Source organism: Ovis canadensis, chromosome 2 (genome assembly GCF_042477335.2).
Source record: "Ovis canadensis isolate MfBH-ARS-UI-01 breed Bighorn chromosome 2, ARS-UI_OviCan_v2, whole genome shotgun sequence".
Lineage (NCBI taxonomy): Eukaryota > Metazoa > Chordata > Mammalia > Artiodactyla > Bovidae > Ovis > Ovis canadensis.
In genome coordinates, this window is record NC_091246.1 from 53,336,731 (window position 1) to 53,350,772 (window position 14,042).

General features: G+C 50.1%; 3 protein-coding genes across 5 annotated transcripts; 2 read left to right on the forward strand and 1 right to left on the reverse strand.

The window, feature by feature from the left end:
* Nucleotides 1–631: 631 nt before the first annotated feature.
* On the forward strand, nt 632–4,472 carry ARHGEF39 (Rho guanine nucleotide exchange factor 39). 2 transcript variants are annotated; one of them, XM_069576238.1, is made up of 9 exons: nt 632–1,024; nt 1,165–1,259; nt 1,646–1,766; nt 2,023–2,141; nt 2,709–2,779; nt 3,027–3,155; nt 3,328–3,557; nt 3,809–3,897; nt 4,081–4,472. In XM_069576238.1, exons 1-9 carry the CDS (start codon nt 887–889, stop codon nt 4,094–4,096), a joined length of 1,008 nt encoding a protein of 335 aa, XP_069432339.1. In that variant the 5' UTR covers nt 632–886; the 3' UTR covers nt 4,097–4,472. The 2 variants fall into 2 exon arrangements, with proteins under 2 accessions (XP_069432339.1, XP_069432340.1); XM_069576239.1 differs by having other exon boundaries at nt 845–1,024; nt 4,084–4,472.
* Nucleotides 4,473–4,728: 256 nt separating this feature from the next.
* On the reverse strand, nt 4,729–7,314 carry CCDC107 (coiled-coil domain containing 107). 2 transcript variants are annotated; one of them, XM_069576244.1, is made up of 6 exons: nt 7,088–7,314; nt 6,844–6,998; nt 5,453–5,510; nt 5,275–5,365; nt 5,065–5,177; nt 4,729–4,981 (listed from the first exon to the last, which is right to left on the reverse strand). In XM_069576244.1, exons 1-6 carry the CDS (start codon nt 7,191–7,193, stop codon nt 4,734–4,736), a joined length of 771 nt encoding a protein of 256 aa, XP_069432345.1. In that variant the 5' UTR covers nt 7,194–7,314; the 3' UTR covers nt 4,729–4,733. The 2 variants fall into 2 exon arrangements, with proteins under 2 accessions (XP_069432345.1, XP_069432344.1); XM_069576243.1 differs by having other exon boundaries at nt 5,453–5,513; nt 7,088–7,301.
* Nucleotides 7,315–11,403: 4,089 nt separating this feature from the next.
* On the forward strand, nt 11,404–13,697 carry SIT1 (signaling threshold regulating transmembrane adaptor 1). Its single transcript, XM_069576249.1, has 5 exons — nt 11,404–12,555; nt 12,674–12,809; nt 12,897–12,955; nt 13,049–13,110; nt 13,199–13,697. The coding sequence occupies exons 1-5, from the start codon at nt 12,507–12,509 to the stop codon at nt 13,430–13,432; spliced, it is 540 nt and encodes a 179-aa protein (XP_069432350.1). The 5' UTR covers nt 11,404–12,506; the 3' UTR covers nt 13,433–13,697.
* The last annotated feature ends 345 nt before the right edge of the window (nt 13,698–14,042 follow it).

Below are 14,042 nucleotides of genomic sequence, written 5' to 3' on the forward strand. Positions count from 1 at the left end.
TGAAAGACTGGGGACAGCTGGACCCCAGCGTTTGGCACGGGTCCACGACAGAAGCTCAGTTCTACAGGTGGGACACTGCGACCTTGCCAGTGTCTAAACCCCCAAGTATCCTGACTCAAAGTCCAGGCTGCTGTCCCAACTTCAGTTCAGTTCAGTCGCTCAGTCGTGTCCGACTCTTTGCGACCCCATGAATTGCAGCACGCCAGGCCTCCCTATCCATCACCAACTCCCGGAGTTCACTCAAACTCACATCCGTCGAGTCGGTGATGCCGTCCAGCCATCTCATCCTCTGTTGTCCCCTTTTCCTCCTGCCCCCAATTCCTCCCAGCATCAGAGTCTTTTCCAACGAGTCAACTCTTCCCATGAGGTGGCCAAAGTATTGGAGTTTCAGCCTCAGCATCAGTCCTTCCAAAGAACACCCAGGGCTGACCTCCTTTAGAATGGACTGGTTGGATCTCCTTGCAGTCCAAGGGACTCTCAAGAGTCTTCTCCAACACCACAGTTCAAAAGCATCAATTCTTTCAGCTTTCTTCACAGTCCAACTCTCACATCCATACATGACCACTGGAAAAACCATAGCCTTGACTAGACAGGCCTTTGTTGGCAAAACAATGTCTCTGCTCCAATTTAGTGCCACTCAAAGGAGGGCCACCCACTTGCCGCACCCTGTCCGGCCCTGGCTGGAGCCGCCTACCTGTAGCGCCTCGCTGGCGCCGACCCGATGCGGTTTAGCGAGCCGCTGCGCATGCCCTCGCCTGCACACAGCCTCCAGGCGCCAGGGGGCGCACTCCCCTCAAGGGCCCGCTCCAGCAGCCCCGCCCCCGGGTCCGTTTGGATTTGAATCTCCGGCGGGCTGCGTCCGGAAGTGGAAACCCCTCAGTCCGGCATGGAGAGCCCGGCCCCCGGTGCCCGGTGCCCGGTGCAAGAGCAGCGTGCCCGTTGGGAGCGGAAACGCGCCTGCACTGCCCGGGAGCTGCTGGAGACAGAGCGGCGCTACCAGGAACAGCTGGGGCTGGTGGCCACGGTGCGAACCCCACAGTCTCCCGTAGGGGGGTGGGGACCCCAGGGAGTGGGAGGGTGCCTACTAGGTCGGTGACCTAGCGGCGCCTTGGCACCAGCCTCCTCTCTCTGCGGACTACGTACCGGTATTCTCTCCTTCCGCAGTACTTCGTGGCAATTTTGAGAGCCAAAGGCACCCTGCGACCACCAGAGCGCCAGGCCCTCTTTGGTGCTTGGGAACTCATTTACGGCGCCAGCCAGTGAGTAGAAGGGAAGTGGGGAGAGAGGAGGAGGGAGACCTGGTTTCTGGCAGTGCAGAGAACTCAGTGTAGAGGAGATCCAGATTCACATCCAGAGTCTGCCAGTTACCTCCCCTGTGGTCTTGGCCCAGTGCCTTAATCTGCCCCAGTTCTCCAGCCACTTGCTGTTCAGTCGCTAAATCGTGTGGGAATCTTTGCGATCCCACGGACTACAGCAGGCCAGGCTCCCCTTCCTTCACCATCTCCGAGTTTGCTCAGATTCATATCCACTGAGTCTCCTCCCACAAAATGGGGCCGTACTACCTCCGAAGCAGGGTTAGGAGAATTAAGAGAGGGGGTGCTTGAGTAGTTCTTGAGCTGCTCTTTTATTGTCCTGACCCACACAGAGAGCTGCTTCCCTACCTCGAAGGAGGGCGCTGGGGACAGGGGTTGGAGGGCTTCTGCAACCACCTGGAGCTCTACACCCAATTTGCTGCCAATGTTGAGAGGTCCCGGACCATCCTGCAGGTAACCTGGTAACTTCAAATCCTTCCCCTCCTCCTTTGTACATTTCCTCTTTATCTGGAGACCCAAACTTCATTCATATTGTTCCTGCATTTATAGAGCCCTGTAGGTGCCCAGCCCTATGTTAAGTTTCCAGTAGGGAGATGGGGTTCTCTCAGGAGCATACAGCTTCCTGAGGGCCTGGGATGTGTACACAGAAGAATGCAACATAAGGAGGCGGCTTCTCTCCCTGCTGCCAACCCTTTCCTCATCATTCTAGGAGCAACTAAAGAAGAACAAACATTTCCGGAGATTTGTACGACTTCAGGAAGGTCGCCCTGAGTTTGGGGGCCTTCAGCTCCAGGACCTGCTCCCTCTGCCTCTGCAGAGGCTCCAGCAGTGCGTGAACTCACCCTGACTCAGCTAACTTCCTTACAATTCTGCGTCTGTACGATGGCTGCTCTCAATCTTTGTGGGATTTCATGGGATCTGTCCCACTGTCTCTCTCCTGGGACAAATTGCTCCTCAAAGTTTTCTGCCAGTGTAAATGTGAACCCATTGGAGTACCTGGGCTGTGCAGCCTCAGGCCCTTAGCTGGGATTGTTTGACTGACTTAGGTGAAGTGAGGGGTCTGTGATAAGGCTAGTAATAAGGTTTTTGAAGATGAAAGGCTTAGAATTTCTGTCCCTGGGAATGAGTTAAGAACTTATAGTCAGTTGTCTGTAGCATCCTCCTTGGGTTAACTTTCACCTGGGGATCTGGTCTGCCTCCCTGACTTCAGTGTGGGATGGAAGAGGGCCATATGGAGTGAACCTGGATCTGAGTCCCAGATGGAAGAGGGGGATAAAACAGCCACAGGCAGGTCTTTCCTGGTTCCCCAGCTGAAGTTTGTACAGGGGGTGATCTGTGCCAGGCAGAGAAAATTGTACCCAGCTCTACTTTCCCCTCATAGACTTCTAATTTCAGGTATGAGAATCTTGCTGTTGCTTTGGCTGAAAACACAGGCCCCAACAGCCCTGAACACAAACAGCTCACAAGTATGTTCTTGCTCTTCCACAGCATTTCTTGGAGATTGCTTCTGTTCCCTTTCTGGTTCTGACCTCTAACCATGTATGATATGCCCCAGTCTTCCAGTGATGTGTATACAATGTTCCTATTGCCCTACCTCTACTCTTCAAGATTAGACTCTGACCCTAGTCCTGTCTGGATTAGCCTGTCTTTCACCACCACCATTCACCCAAAGTCAAAGTTGTGCTGGGAGTGGGGCGTGGAATATCATTCTAGGGGCTGCCCAGCTGATAAGTGAGACTGCCCAGAGAGTTTACACCATCGGTCAGAAACAGAAGAATGAACAGCATCTCCAGCGCATCCAGGCTCTGCTCAGTGGACGGCAAGCAAAGGGGCTTATCTCAGGTAGTCCATGGGCATGCTTCACCTCAATCTGCAAACTGCCCTTTTCTCACCCCCATCCTCTCTATTGCCAGCACATACCACCTGCCTCCCATTTTCTCAGCCTCCCTTTCCTTTTATTCTGTGGGTTGTAGTCCTGAAGCTGTACCAGAATAACGGATCTCCCACCTCTCAGGTCGCTGGTTCCTACGCCAAGGATGGCTATTGGTGGTGCCTCCCCGAGGGGAGCCTCGACCCCGAATGTTCTTCCTCTTCTCTGATGCACTCCTCATGGCCAAGCCTCGACCCCCATTCCATCTGCTGCAGAGTGGCACCTTTGCCTGCCAGGCCCTCTACCCAATGGCCGAGTGTCAACTCCACAGGGTCTTTGGCCACTCAGGAGGCCCTTGTGGTGGACTGCTCAGTGTAAGTAACAGGCAAGAGCCCCTGGCAGGGTAGGAAGGGCCCAAGATATACCAAGTGCCTGCGTACCACTCATCTCCTTGGCCTAAGCCCCCCTCATAGGAACTGAGCCACCTGCATTCAGAGCATACCAGGGCTTGGGATTCATACCTGGTTCTCACTTCAGCCCTAAATCACTGCCATGGAAATAGCAAGGCCTTTGGCTTAAGGCTGGACCTTTCTGAGCCATGTGCTAAGAGGTGATCTCTCTTTAGCTGTCCTTTCCCCATGAGAAGCTACTGCTTATGTCCACAGACCAGGAGGAGCTGTCGCACTGGTACCACAGTCTGACTTTGGCCATCAGGTAAGTTGTTTTCCCTCAGGAAGAGTGCTGTGGTGAGGCCCAGGAGCTGGAGATGGCATTTCTGAGCCTATTTCCTGTCTGGAACCCACCCCCACCCCCCAAGCACACCCCTGTCCAACACCCCAGGTGATTTTGTCAGAATAGAGTGCTCATGCCAGTGCCTGAACTGTTTTCTCTCCACAGCAGCCAGAAGAACTAGAGGAATCTTACAAATTCCAGAGTCCAGGATACTGTGGGGATAGGTCAGCATCAGGGGTACAAAGGAATCTTACTAACAAAACAGACTCTTCATGGTTTGAGAAGAATCATTTTGTGTTTGCCTGAGACCAAGACACACCATGTCCTTTAACCAGCTCTTAAAGAATCAGGACTTCAAGTCCGACTCAGCTGAACCAGCTCTGCCAATACAGAGGAGGGGATTTGGGACTGATAGGTATGGTGCTGTGTCTGTGGACAGATGTTTATCTATCAAGTTGGCAGCTTTGCAAGTGTGGCTGTTTTTATGTTGTATATAGTTTCTATAATTTATTTCCCCACCGGATTTTAGTAAAGTTTTTTCTTTTTTGGAGAAGCCATTTTGTCTCAGCTATGCAATATGAGAAAAGAGATTTTTGTGCCCTTAAGGCTGGCACCACTGTGGCCTCAGGAATACAAATAGAAGAACTGGAGCTCCCTCTATCTTCTTGGCTCCTGCACTGGAAGGCGGCCTCTTTATGTCCTAATAAGGGAAGCTTTTCAAGAAGGCCTGGCTGTTCTTAGGCACCTAGTAAGGGGGGGTGGGTGTGTGTGTCCGTGTGTGTCCAGCTGGAATGGAAAAAGCACACAGGAGCATCCAGTCACAGGAACAGACTCTGTTTTACTAAACCATCCACTGTTTTTCCTTCTTTCCAATGGAGGCTGTGACTGAGGCCCTGTGCTGCAGACTTCCTACATCTTCTCCTTAGCGCGGGCTCCATTTCCCTGGGAGGAGTTAAGTTCCTTGTCCCTGTGTTCCAATTTAGGGGCTCCTCCCAGGCCTGATTGTCACCAGCCTCTTCCTCATCCTCCTCTATACGGAAGTCCTCGGGAAAGGGTATGCTGGCCTCTGTGAAGGGGGAGATCAGGCATATTCCAGTTTCAGAGGCTTTGTCTCTACCTCCAGCAGACTCTCACCTCCCAACCCTGTACCTGGTTCTGGAACCTCCACACCCTTGTTCGGTTTACTGTCTTGTAACAGCTGGTGGATGGTCTGTAGCTTCATGTGCAGAAGCTCCTGCTGGGCTCCAGCCAAGGTAGTCACACTGCAAAGATGTCCATTCAGAGGCTGCCCAATCTCTGTCCCCACCTCTTCCACCTACCATAAGCTCTCTCTAGCCACAGGGCCATTGCTGTCCTTACCGCTCAAAAAGGGGGTCCAGCTGGGCCATCAGACTGTTCAGGTGTTGCTCTGTCTGGACAAGCTGTTGTGTCAGCTGCGCCAGCTGTTGCTCTGGGGATATGGGAGAAAAGAGCAACGGTTACTTACTTTCTGCTGTCCCTTAATCCCCAACCAAGCACAGACCTCTGCAAAACCCACCTGACTGCAATGAATCCTTGCCTGCCTCCTCTTGGAGAACAGCAGCCTCATCTTTCCCCTGCTGTGGAAAAAGGCAAGGGGGATTCTGCAGCAACAAGGACCTCAATAACCTCAGTCTCCAAAGCCAGATAAAGGCCAAGGATAATTTCAGATAGACAAAACTAGTGGGTTTTTTTTTACTCTCAGAGAATCACAATCATATCTATTACAGCTTCTCACTCAGGACAGGAAGCAATGTCAGTACACCCCATGAGTGGTTGCTGTTCAATCTACTAAAACACCTCCAGGAAGGAGAAGCTCTATTGTTTGATAAAGCTCTGGTTTAGTTTATACACAAATCCAGACACAGTCCATCGCTATCTTCTTTCCATGGTGCTGAGCAGAGCCTTCCCAAATCATCTTTTCAACATGACAGCCCCTCAGGAATTTGAAGGCAACGGTTGTACTCCCTGTCTTCTCTGATTTAATAGCACCAATGTTTTTCAGTCAGTGCTCATTTGACATGGTTTTCTCTGGGTGCTTTACTCTGGTTTAAGAGATGGCATTACCCACTCAATGGTCATGAGTTTGAGCAAACTCTGGGAGATGGTGAAGGACAGGGAAGCCTGACACGCTGCAGTCCATGAGGTCGCAGAGTCAGACACAACTTAGTGACTGAACCACAACAATCCTCTTAAAACAGTGCCCTTGAGAATTAAGTTTCTTTCAAGCTATACTTGGGTCCAAGAATAAATTTATCAATCCCTGTTAAATTTCACCATTAAATTCAGCCCCTCATCCTAGCCTGTTAAGTCTACTATGGATCATGATTAGCTAGCCCTCCTAGTTTCATGTCGTCTCTAAATTGGCTCAGTCCTCTATTTCCCAACGTGAGTGATAGGGCAAGAGAAAGCCCTGGGAGGTACTACTTTCCATTTCAACAGTTTTAATCCAACAAAATGTACTGTCAGTTCACATTTCAGGGCCTCTTTCCCGAGGATAACTTGAGACTGCTTAGTTCCTTGAGCTCTTAAAAACTCTGGCTACAGTAATCAACTGCTCGTGCCAAGCCTGGAAACTCACTAGGAACCACCCTTACTATAGTATACACATTTGCTGGGTTCAAATCTTAGGGCCACCAGTTACTATCTCTGAGTGACCTTGAGCAAGTGACAACCTCTTCACTAGATTGTTGGAAGGATTAAATGTGATGGTTACTATTTAAAATTAACCAAGGGCCCTTCACATCCATTACCTCGCTGGATGCTTTAACTAACCCCATCATGTTGGAAAGTCAGGGAACTCCTGTCTTCATTTTACAGAATGTCGGGAAAACGTGTCTTGTTCTTGGTACCATGGCGCCCTCATCGAGATTCAGGGCCGGGGCATCCCCACCTCTGGTCGTCCCGCACCTGCAAACACTTGTACAGCACAAAAGCCACGGCGGCCGCGGTGTAGAGCGCCCCCAAGGGCAGCGCCCCGGACCGAGCCCGCTCGCGCTGGTTCTTGGACGGCGGCGACTGCCGCCGGGGTTCCGCGGCCCCAGGGCCGACCTGGCCAGCGTCGCCTGAGGAGGAGGGCAGAGGCGAGTCAGTACAGCTGGCGTTTGGGGCCCAGGGGCAGTCCCAGCCTCCCTCCAGCAGCCCTCGCTGGTACCTGGGTGTGCCCGGTGGTCGGGGCTGCGGCCGTCTCCGAGCACCTCGGGCAGCGCAGACACAAGCAGCAGCCCCAGCGTACCCGCGAGCGACACCACGCTCGCCATCGCAGGCCAACACCAGGAGAACGCCAGACGCCGGCGTTTCCGGACGCACCGGTGCACGCGCACGCAGGCGCGTCCCCCAGCTACTCCCACTCCGGGCCTCCCAGGGAGGTCACGCCCACCTAGCGTGTGGGCGGGGCCAGGTCTTATTTGCATAGGACTGTGGGCTTAGCTGAGTTCATTTGTGAAACTAGTTCATTTCTTATCTCTATATAGGTATTCTGTTAGCCAGAATGTCTCCAGAAGACTACATTCTTAGAAGGTTATACAGGGAAGTGGTTTTTATGTGCCACGCCACCAATCTCCTCACCCTAACTATAAAATAAATTTCCTCCTCGAGCTATATAGGGCTTGAACGCGCTACTAGAAGCGAGGTTCGTGCTGAAGGCCTGTTTCCTAGGCTACACACGGAGGACTAGTTCCTTACTTGCGCCTAGGGGAAAGTCCCCGGACCTTGGGCAGAGAGTGCCACGTGCCCCTGCACGTAGACTTCGCCCGCTTCTCACGACTAAGCCCGCCAAGAAGCGAACCTACCCTAGGGGTAGGAAAGCCGAGCGGCGTGTTGCGGGTGTGTCATCCGTCACCTTCTAATAGTTACGCAGGCAGTGCGCCTCCACGCGCACCAACCTCACGGGGCTCATTCTCAGCACGGCTGCTTTTGCATCTTATTTAGATAAGCGCATCTCATTTTAACTTGAGACAACAAAATAACATTAACTGTCTCTGGGACGTTTCGAAGTCAAGTCACTCTGTTTCTGCACAGTTAACATCTATATACAACTTTCAGATCTCACTTTCCTCCTGTATGTGCGTGTTCCCTTCGTAAGTGGAAGTGAAAGTCACTCAGTCGTGTCTGACTCTGCGACCCCATGGACTATATACAGAACCCTTAACTTCTGGCTTATTCATTAGTGCAGCTGTTGTACTTTCTTCAGACTACTATTGTATGTCAATTATATTTCAATAAACCATTTAAATTACTTAAAATTAATAAGCTAACATTAATTACAAAAAAGCAAAACACAGCTAGATTGTAAATTTCATGAGAGCAGGGGCCATATCTCTTTTTCTTTACCATGTCATTCCTATAGCCTAGCACAGCACCTGATGCTAGCCGGCACTCAATGAATCCTTGTTAAATGAAATTAATGTGTTCAAAACGACCCAACAGGTAAATATAATTACAGTTTTTAAAGAATAAGAAAACTAAGGTTCAGGGAGGTTAAGTTTGTTATCAGGTAAGAGGCTGGCAGAGATTTCAACCCTTTTCTGTCTGTCTGCATAAGATCTGCCACTCATCACCACCCATCCAGTCTCTCCCGCTCCTTCTCCAGTCAGGTGAGTAATCGTTCTCCTTTCCACACTGTCTTTTAATTGTCTAGGATACAGAAGGCCCTATTCCTAATTAGACCAAGAACTCTTTGAGGGAAGAAACCATTTCCCACTCACATTTGTATCTCCAGACCTTGGCATATAAGCAAACAATCAGTATGTATGTATTAAACAAATAAGGTATCAGTTCAGTTCAGTCGCTCAGTCGTGTCCGACTCTTTGCGACCCCATGAATTGCAGCACGCCAGGCCTCCCTGAGCTCACTCAGACTCATGTCCATCGAGTCCATGATGCCATCCAGCCATTTCATCCTCTGTTGTCCCCTTTCCCTCCTGCCCCCAATCCCTCCCAGCATCAGAGTCTTTTCCAATGAGTCAACTCTTCGCATGAGGTGGCCAGAGTACTGGAGCTTTAGCTTTATCATCATTCCTTCCAAAGAAATCCCAGGGTTGATCTCCTTCAGAATGGACTGGTTGGATCACCTTGCAGTCCAGGGACTCTCAAGAGTCTTCTCCAACACCACAGTTCAAAAGCATCAATTCTTTGGCGCTCAGCCTTCTTCACAGTCCAACTCTCACATCCATACATGACCACAGGAAAAACCATAGCCTTGACTAGACAGACCTTAGTCAGCAAAGTAATGTCTCTGCTTTTGAATATACTATCTAGGTTGGTCATAACTTTTCTTCCAATGAGGTATAGGTGTGTTAAATAAATGAATGAAATACAGGTATATCTTTTTGTCCTTCCAGAAAGGGAGTGGGCAGGGCAGAGAGAGACCCTCACTCAGGACAGTTGTCCTGTCTGGTGGAATACCCAGAGGCAACCTGGCTTGGCAGTCTAAACCCTGACACTAAGCCAGTTGACATAATCAATGTAAACAAGTGATTCAGGCCGGTTGTAATATGATAAATGGCCCCCAGCTGATTGTTGCCTTTAGGGTATTCGGGCCCACTATTGCCCTTCTGATTTTTTTCCAATAGATCAGTGAATCGGGATTTCAAAAAACTGGAACTCTAGTTTTTAAAGGTTGACAATGAATCAGTGGCATATGAGTGAGAGTCACCTCAGTCATGTCCAACTCTTTGCGACCCCATGGACTGTAGCCTGCCAGGCTCCTCTGTCCATGGAATTCTCCAGGCAAGAATACTGGAAGGGGTTGCCATTTCCTTCTCCAGTGCATGAAAGTGAAAAGTGAAACTGAAGCCGCTCAGTTGTGTTCGACTCTTAGCAACCCCATGGACCGCAGCCTACCAAGCTCCTCCCATGGGATTTTCCAGGCAATCATGACAATATAAAAAGAGTTAAAATTGAATTTACATTACAGAACAAGAAAGGGTAATGAATTTCTTGGCTACATTATTGTGTTTTTTGAGAAAGGGGTAAAAAACTTGTACCTACATAGTTAGCTGAGTAATTAATAACTCTAATTTCTTTTTCTAAAGTTAACTTCTGAAAATTTGTCAAAAATAATTTTGGCATATTCATATTCAATAGAGAGTATAGCTACATTTGTCAATTTCCACCCATAGTTGATTAAAGAATACCTTTTATTAATTTTCATTTCAATAAAGTTTCTTTCATATGAAGCAACAGACATACAAATGGGAAAAGAAAGTCTTAAACAAAGGGATGTTTGGCAGAGATTCATAAAAATTCCACTTCGCAGTAAATTCCAGACATTTTCAATATAAAAAATAACTAAGTGGTCACCTAGAATGACAGAATTAAACTACTCAAGCTCAGTTTATTTGACTTTTCAATCACTGTGCTATCATTGTTTGTTTTTAAATCTATTGGTTAGATGCAGGAATATGTAATATCATAGGCGTTGGACACAGAAATTGTGCCCAAACCAAAGAACAATTAAAAACTGTTAAGAACTAATTCTGGATATAAACACATGTAGCTCAACCTTGTGTCAGGAGCCAGCTGTATACCTAGGATTATACAGCTGTATAACTAGGATTCTACAGATTAACTTCCATGCAGATTATAATACATACATTAAAAAAAAAAACACATTTATTTGGCTGTACCAGGTCTTAGCTGCAGCATTCAAACTCTTAGTTGCAGAATGTGAAATCTAGTTTCACCAGGGATGGAACCTGAGCCCCCTGCATTGGAAGCATGGAGTCTTAACCACTGGACCACCAGGGAAGTTGTGGATTATAATATTTTTAAAGAGTAAGTAACACAAATGTGCTAATTTGAAGTTTCAGTTGTGTCCAACTCTGTGACCCCATGGACTGCAACACACCAGGCCTCCCTGTCCATCACCAACTCCCAGAGCTTACTCAAACTCATGTCCATAGAATCAGTGATGCCATTCAACCACCTCATCCTCTGTTGTCCCCTTCTCCTCCCACCCTCAATCTTTCCCAGCATCAGGGTCTTTTCAGATGAGTCAGTTCTTTGCATCAGGTGACCAAAGTATTGCAGTTTCAGCTTCAGCATCAGTCCTCCCCATGAATTTTACATATTTGAAATCTGAATTTTACATAGTATTAAAACTCATCAGTAACCACAACAATTTAGAACATATATCTACAAAATATTTTTCAGAGGGCTTCCCTGATGGTCCAGTAGTTCAGAATCAGCCTTGCAATGCAGGGGTATCAGTTCAATCCTTGGTCAGGAAGATGCCAGCGGAGCAACTACGCCAGCACACCACAACTACTGAGCCCTCGCTCTACAGCCCGAGAGCTGCAACTTCGGAAGCCCCTCAGAGCCTGTGCTCCGGCAGCAAGAGAAGGCGCCGCACTGAGGAGCCTGAGCAACACATTTAGATAAAGACCCTGTGCTGCAACGAAGACCCAGCACAGCCAAAAAATAATTTAAATACATTTTTCAGAAAGGAATATTTTATCATTGATTTTTTTTTTTTTTAGAATTGCTGGAACATGGTGATAATGAAAAGGACACTGACTTTTAGTGAGTTTTGTTTTTAAACTCTTTACAAACAATACCCTCTTATTGCTTAGAGTGGCAGGACCTCTGCTACCATCCCCACCCCAGGCACACTGCTACAATGATTTTAAATCTTTGGGAAAAAAAAAAAAAAACAAAAACACCATCATATGGGCCAGACAAAACAGATCTCTGACCTCTGGTCTGTTTATATTTGGCACTTAGAATCCCTCTTCTCACATCAGTAGCCTCCCATGTGGCTGGGCTGTTTCTGGGCGGGGCAGGTACTTGGCCGCTCCCTGGAGTGAACAAGTGCAAACACTGGGCTGGTTCCCAGGACAGGACTGGGGCAGAGGTTTCTTTACTTCAACTGACTTTTGAGGTTCACAGTTCTTAGGGACAGCTTGGATGAAGTGGACCAGAGGAGGGAGTCAAGCTTCCTCTATCCTCTAAATCTATTACTATTATACCATTAATAATAACAAAAGTCATTCTTAACCCCTGTCCCTTGGTTGTGGGGCAGCCTCCGCATGCGGTGGGATTGTAGGCAGAAGGGGGCCTCCTCATCCCATTTTCACTTTTGTAGCATGCCCATTGAGGATTATGTCCTCCCTCTCCTTATTCTGTCAAGGGACTCAGCGCTGGAGGGAAAAGGCAGACACCCTGGGGCAGAAAGTAATCTCCATCATAAGGCCTGGCTTGTCTTGTAGGTCCTGCCTCATGCCACTTCTGCCTGACTTGGGGTCTTCATGAGCTCAGGTGCCCAGTGTTCCGTAAACTCAGGCCTGCCTCTTCTGACTGAAATGGGTACAGGGGAAGGATGGGGGTGGGGCGGAAGCTTAAGAGCTATTGGGTGGTGCAGGTGCAGGCACAGGGCGGTGTCTTTGTTCTTTAACTCATCCCTCCCCTCCCCCTTGCTCCCCTCCCCCTTCCTCCCCGGAAATCGGCGACTTTGCCACCACCGGTATTGGAGATGCTGAGCTGTGGGGGTCAGGCCCAGAGAGGGGTGGGAGTAAACGGGGCTGCCACAGCTGTCAGATCATAAATCAGGCTGATCCTTTGGCTCAGGGCAGGATGTCTGCAGCAGGTGGACACTGCAATTGCACGGATCAGCTACTGCCCGGTGAGCTGGGCGGGGCAGGGGCAGGGGGAGGGGTCACGTGGCCCAGTGTTCCACTTGCTGGGCCCTGGAGGGTTAGGCTGGGCAGTAACACTCCCTCCCCACTCTCTCACACCCACAGGAATCCCCTCTGTGACCGAGGGCTGGGGGCTGTGGGCCCTCTCAGGGGCTGTGACCCTGCTGCTCCTCATCTCACTGGGTGTGCACTTGTTCCAGTGGACCAGTGGCCGGAGCAGGAGCCATCCGGGACATGGGCGGTGAGTAGGGGGCAGGAAAGATGGGCTGATGGAGAGTTCCCCCCTTACCAACAAGTCATCTCTCATCCTCTAAACTCTGTGTTGCAGCTCTGGGGAGTCTGTGGAAGACGTCCCTCTGTATGGGAACCTGCATTATCTGCAGACAGGTAGGAAGCTGGCCAAGGGGAGGGGTGCAAGTGGCCAGGTCCTGGGTGCAGGGGGAAGAACTAGATGTGACCAGACTCCTGTTCCCTGCCCAGGACGGCTGTCTCAGGAACCAGGGCCAGACCCACAGGATTCAGCCCCTGGAGGCCCTGCCAGGGTGAGTCAGTTGTGGCTGAAGAGGGGAGGGCAGGTAATGGGGGATTTCTCAAGGGTCCCGTGAGCTTCTAACAGCCTTGCATCTCCAGGCTGCAGAGGAAGTGATGTGCTATACCAGCCTGCATCTGCGGCCTCCTCAGGGCCGGGTCCCCAGCCCTGGAAGCCCCATCAAGTACTCGGAGGTGGTGCTGGACTCCGAGCCAAAGCCCCAGGCCTCAGACCCTGAGCCAGAGCTCTACGCCTCAGTGTGTGCCCAGGGGCGCAGAGCCCGAGCTTCCTTTCCAGACCAGGCCTATGCCAACAGCCATCCTGCACCCAGCTGAGACAGGGGGCCACTGCATTGGTTACTGCTATCCTGTCTGGGGCCATGACTGTTTCCCAACCACCCCCTGAAGACAGGCAGTCCTTCCTCAGTCACAGGACTGATGGTCCCTGAATTTCCTATCTGAGCTGTGAGGGAGACCTCTCAGAGGAATGGCAGGCCCCATTTTTTGAGGATGGCGGAAGAAAAGGCAGTGGCCTCTCCCTCCACCTCTTTTTCCCCCCTCAATCTGTTCCTCTCAACCCCCAAGCTCCAGATCCTTCCCATTCCACACCTTTTAGTCTACCCCTGACACCTCCGTGTCTCCTCAGACACCAGAAGTGGGCAGTAGGGGAGGGGTATCCTCCTCAGGAGCCCACAGGCTGGACAGGTCCTGGAATCCGGTGACCTGAGAAAGCCAAGCCTGGTCTCTGACTTGAGAAGCCTAGCAGAACACCAGTCTCCATCCTGCCGCCTCTGTCATGTGCCAAAGTTTTAAAATAAAACTTCTGAAAAAAGTGTTTCGATTTGACCTAGAGAGTGACACACACCTGCAACAGGCCCCACGTGGTGGGCATGTGAAATCTGCTCTCTGCGCAGAGCACTTCTGGGAGCATCTACCTGGGAAAGAG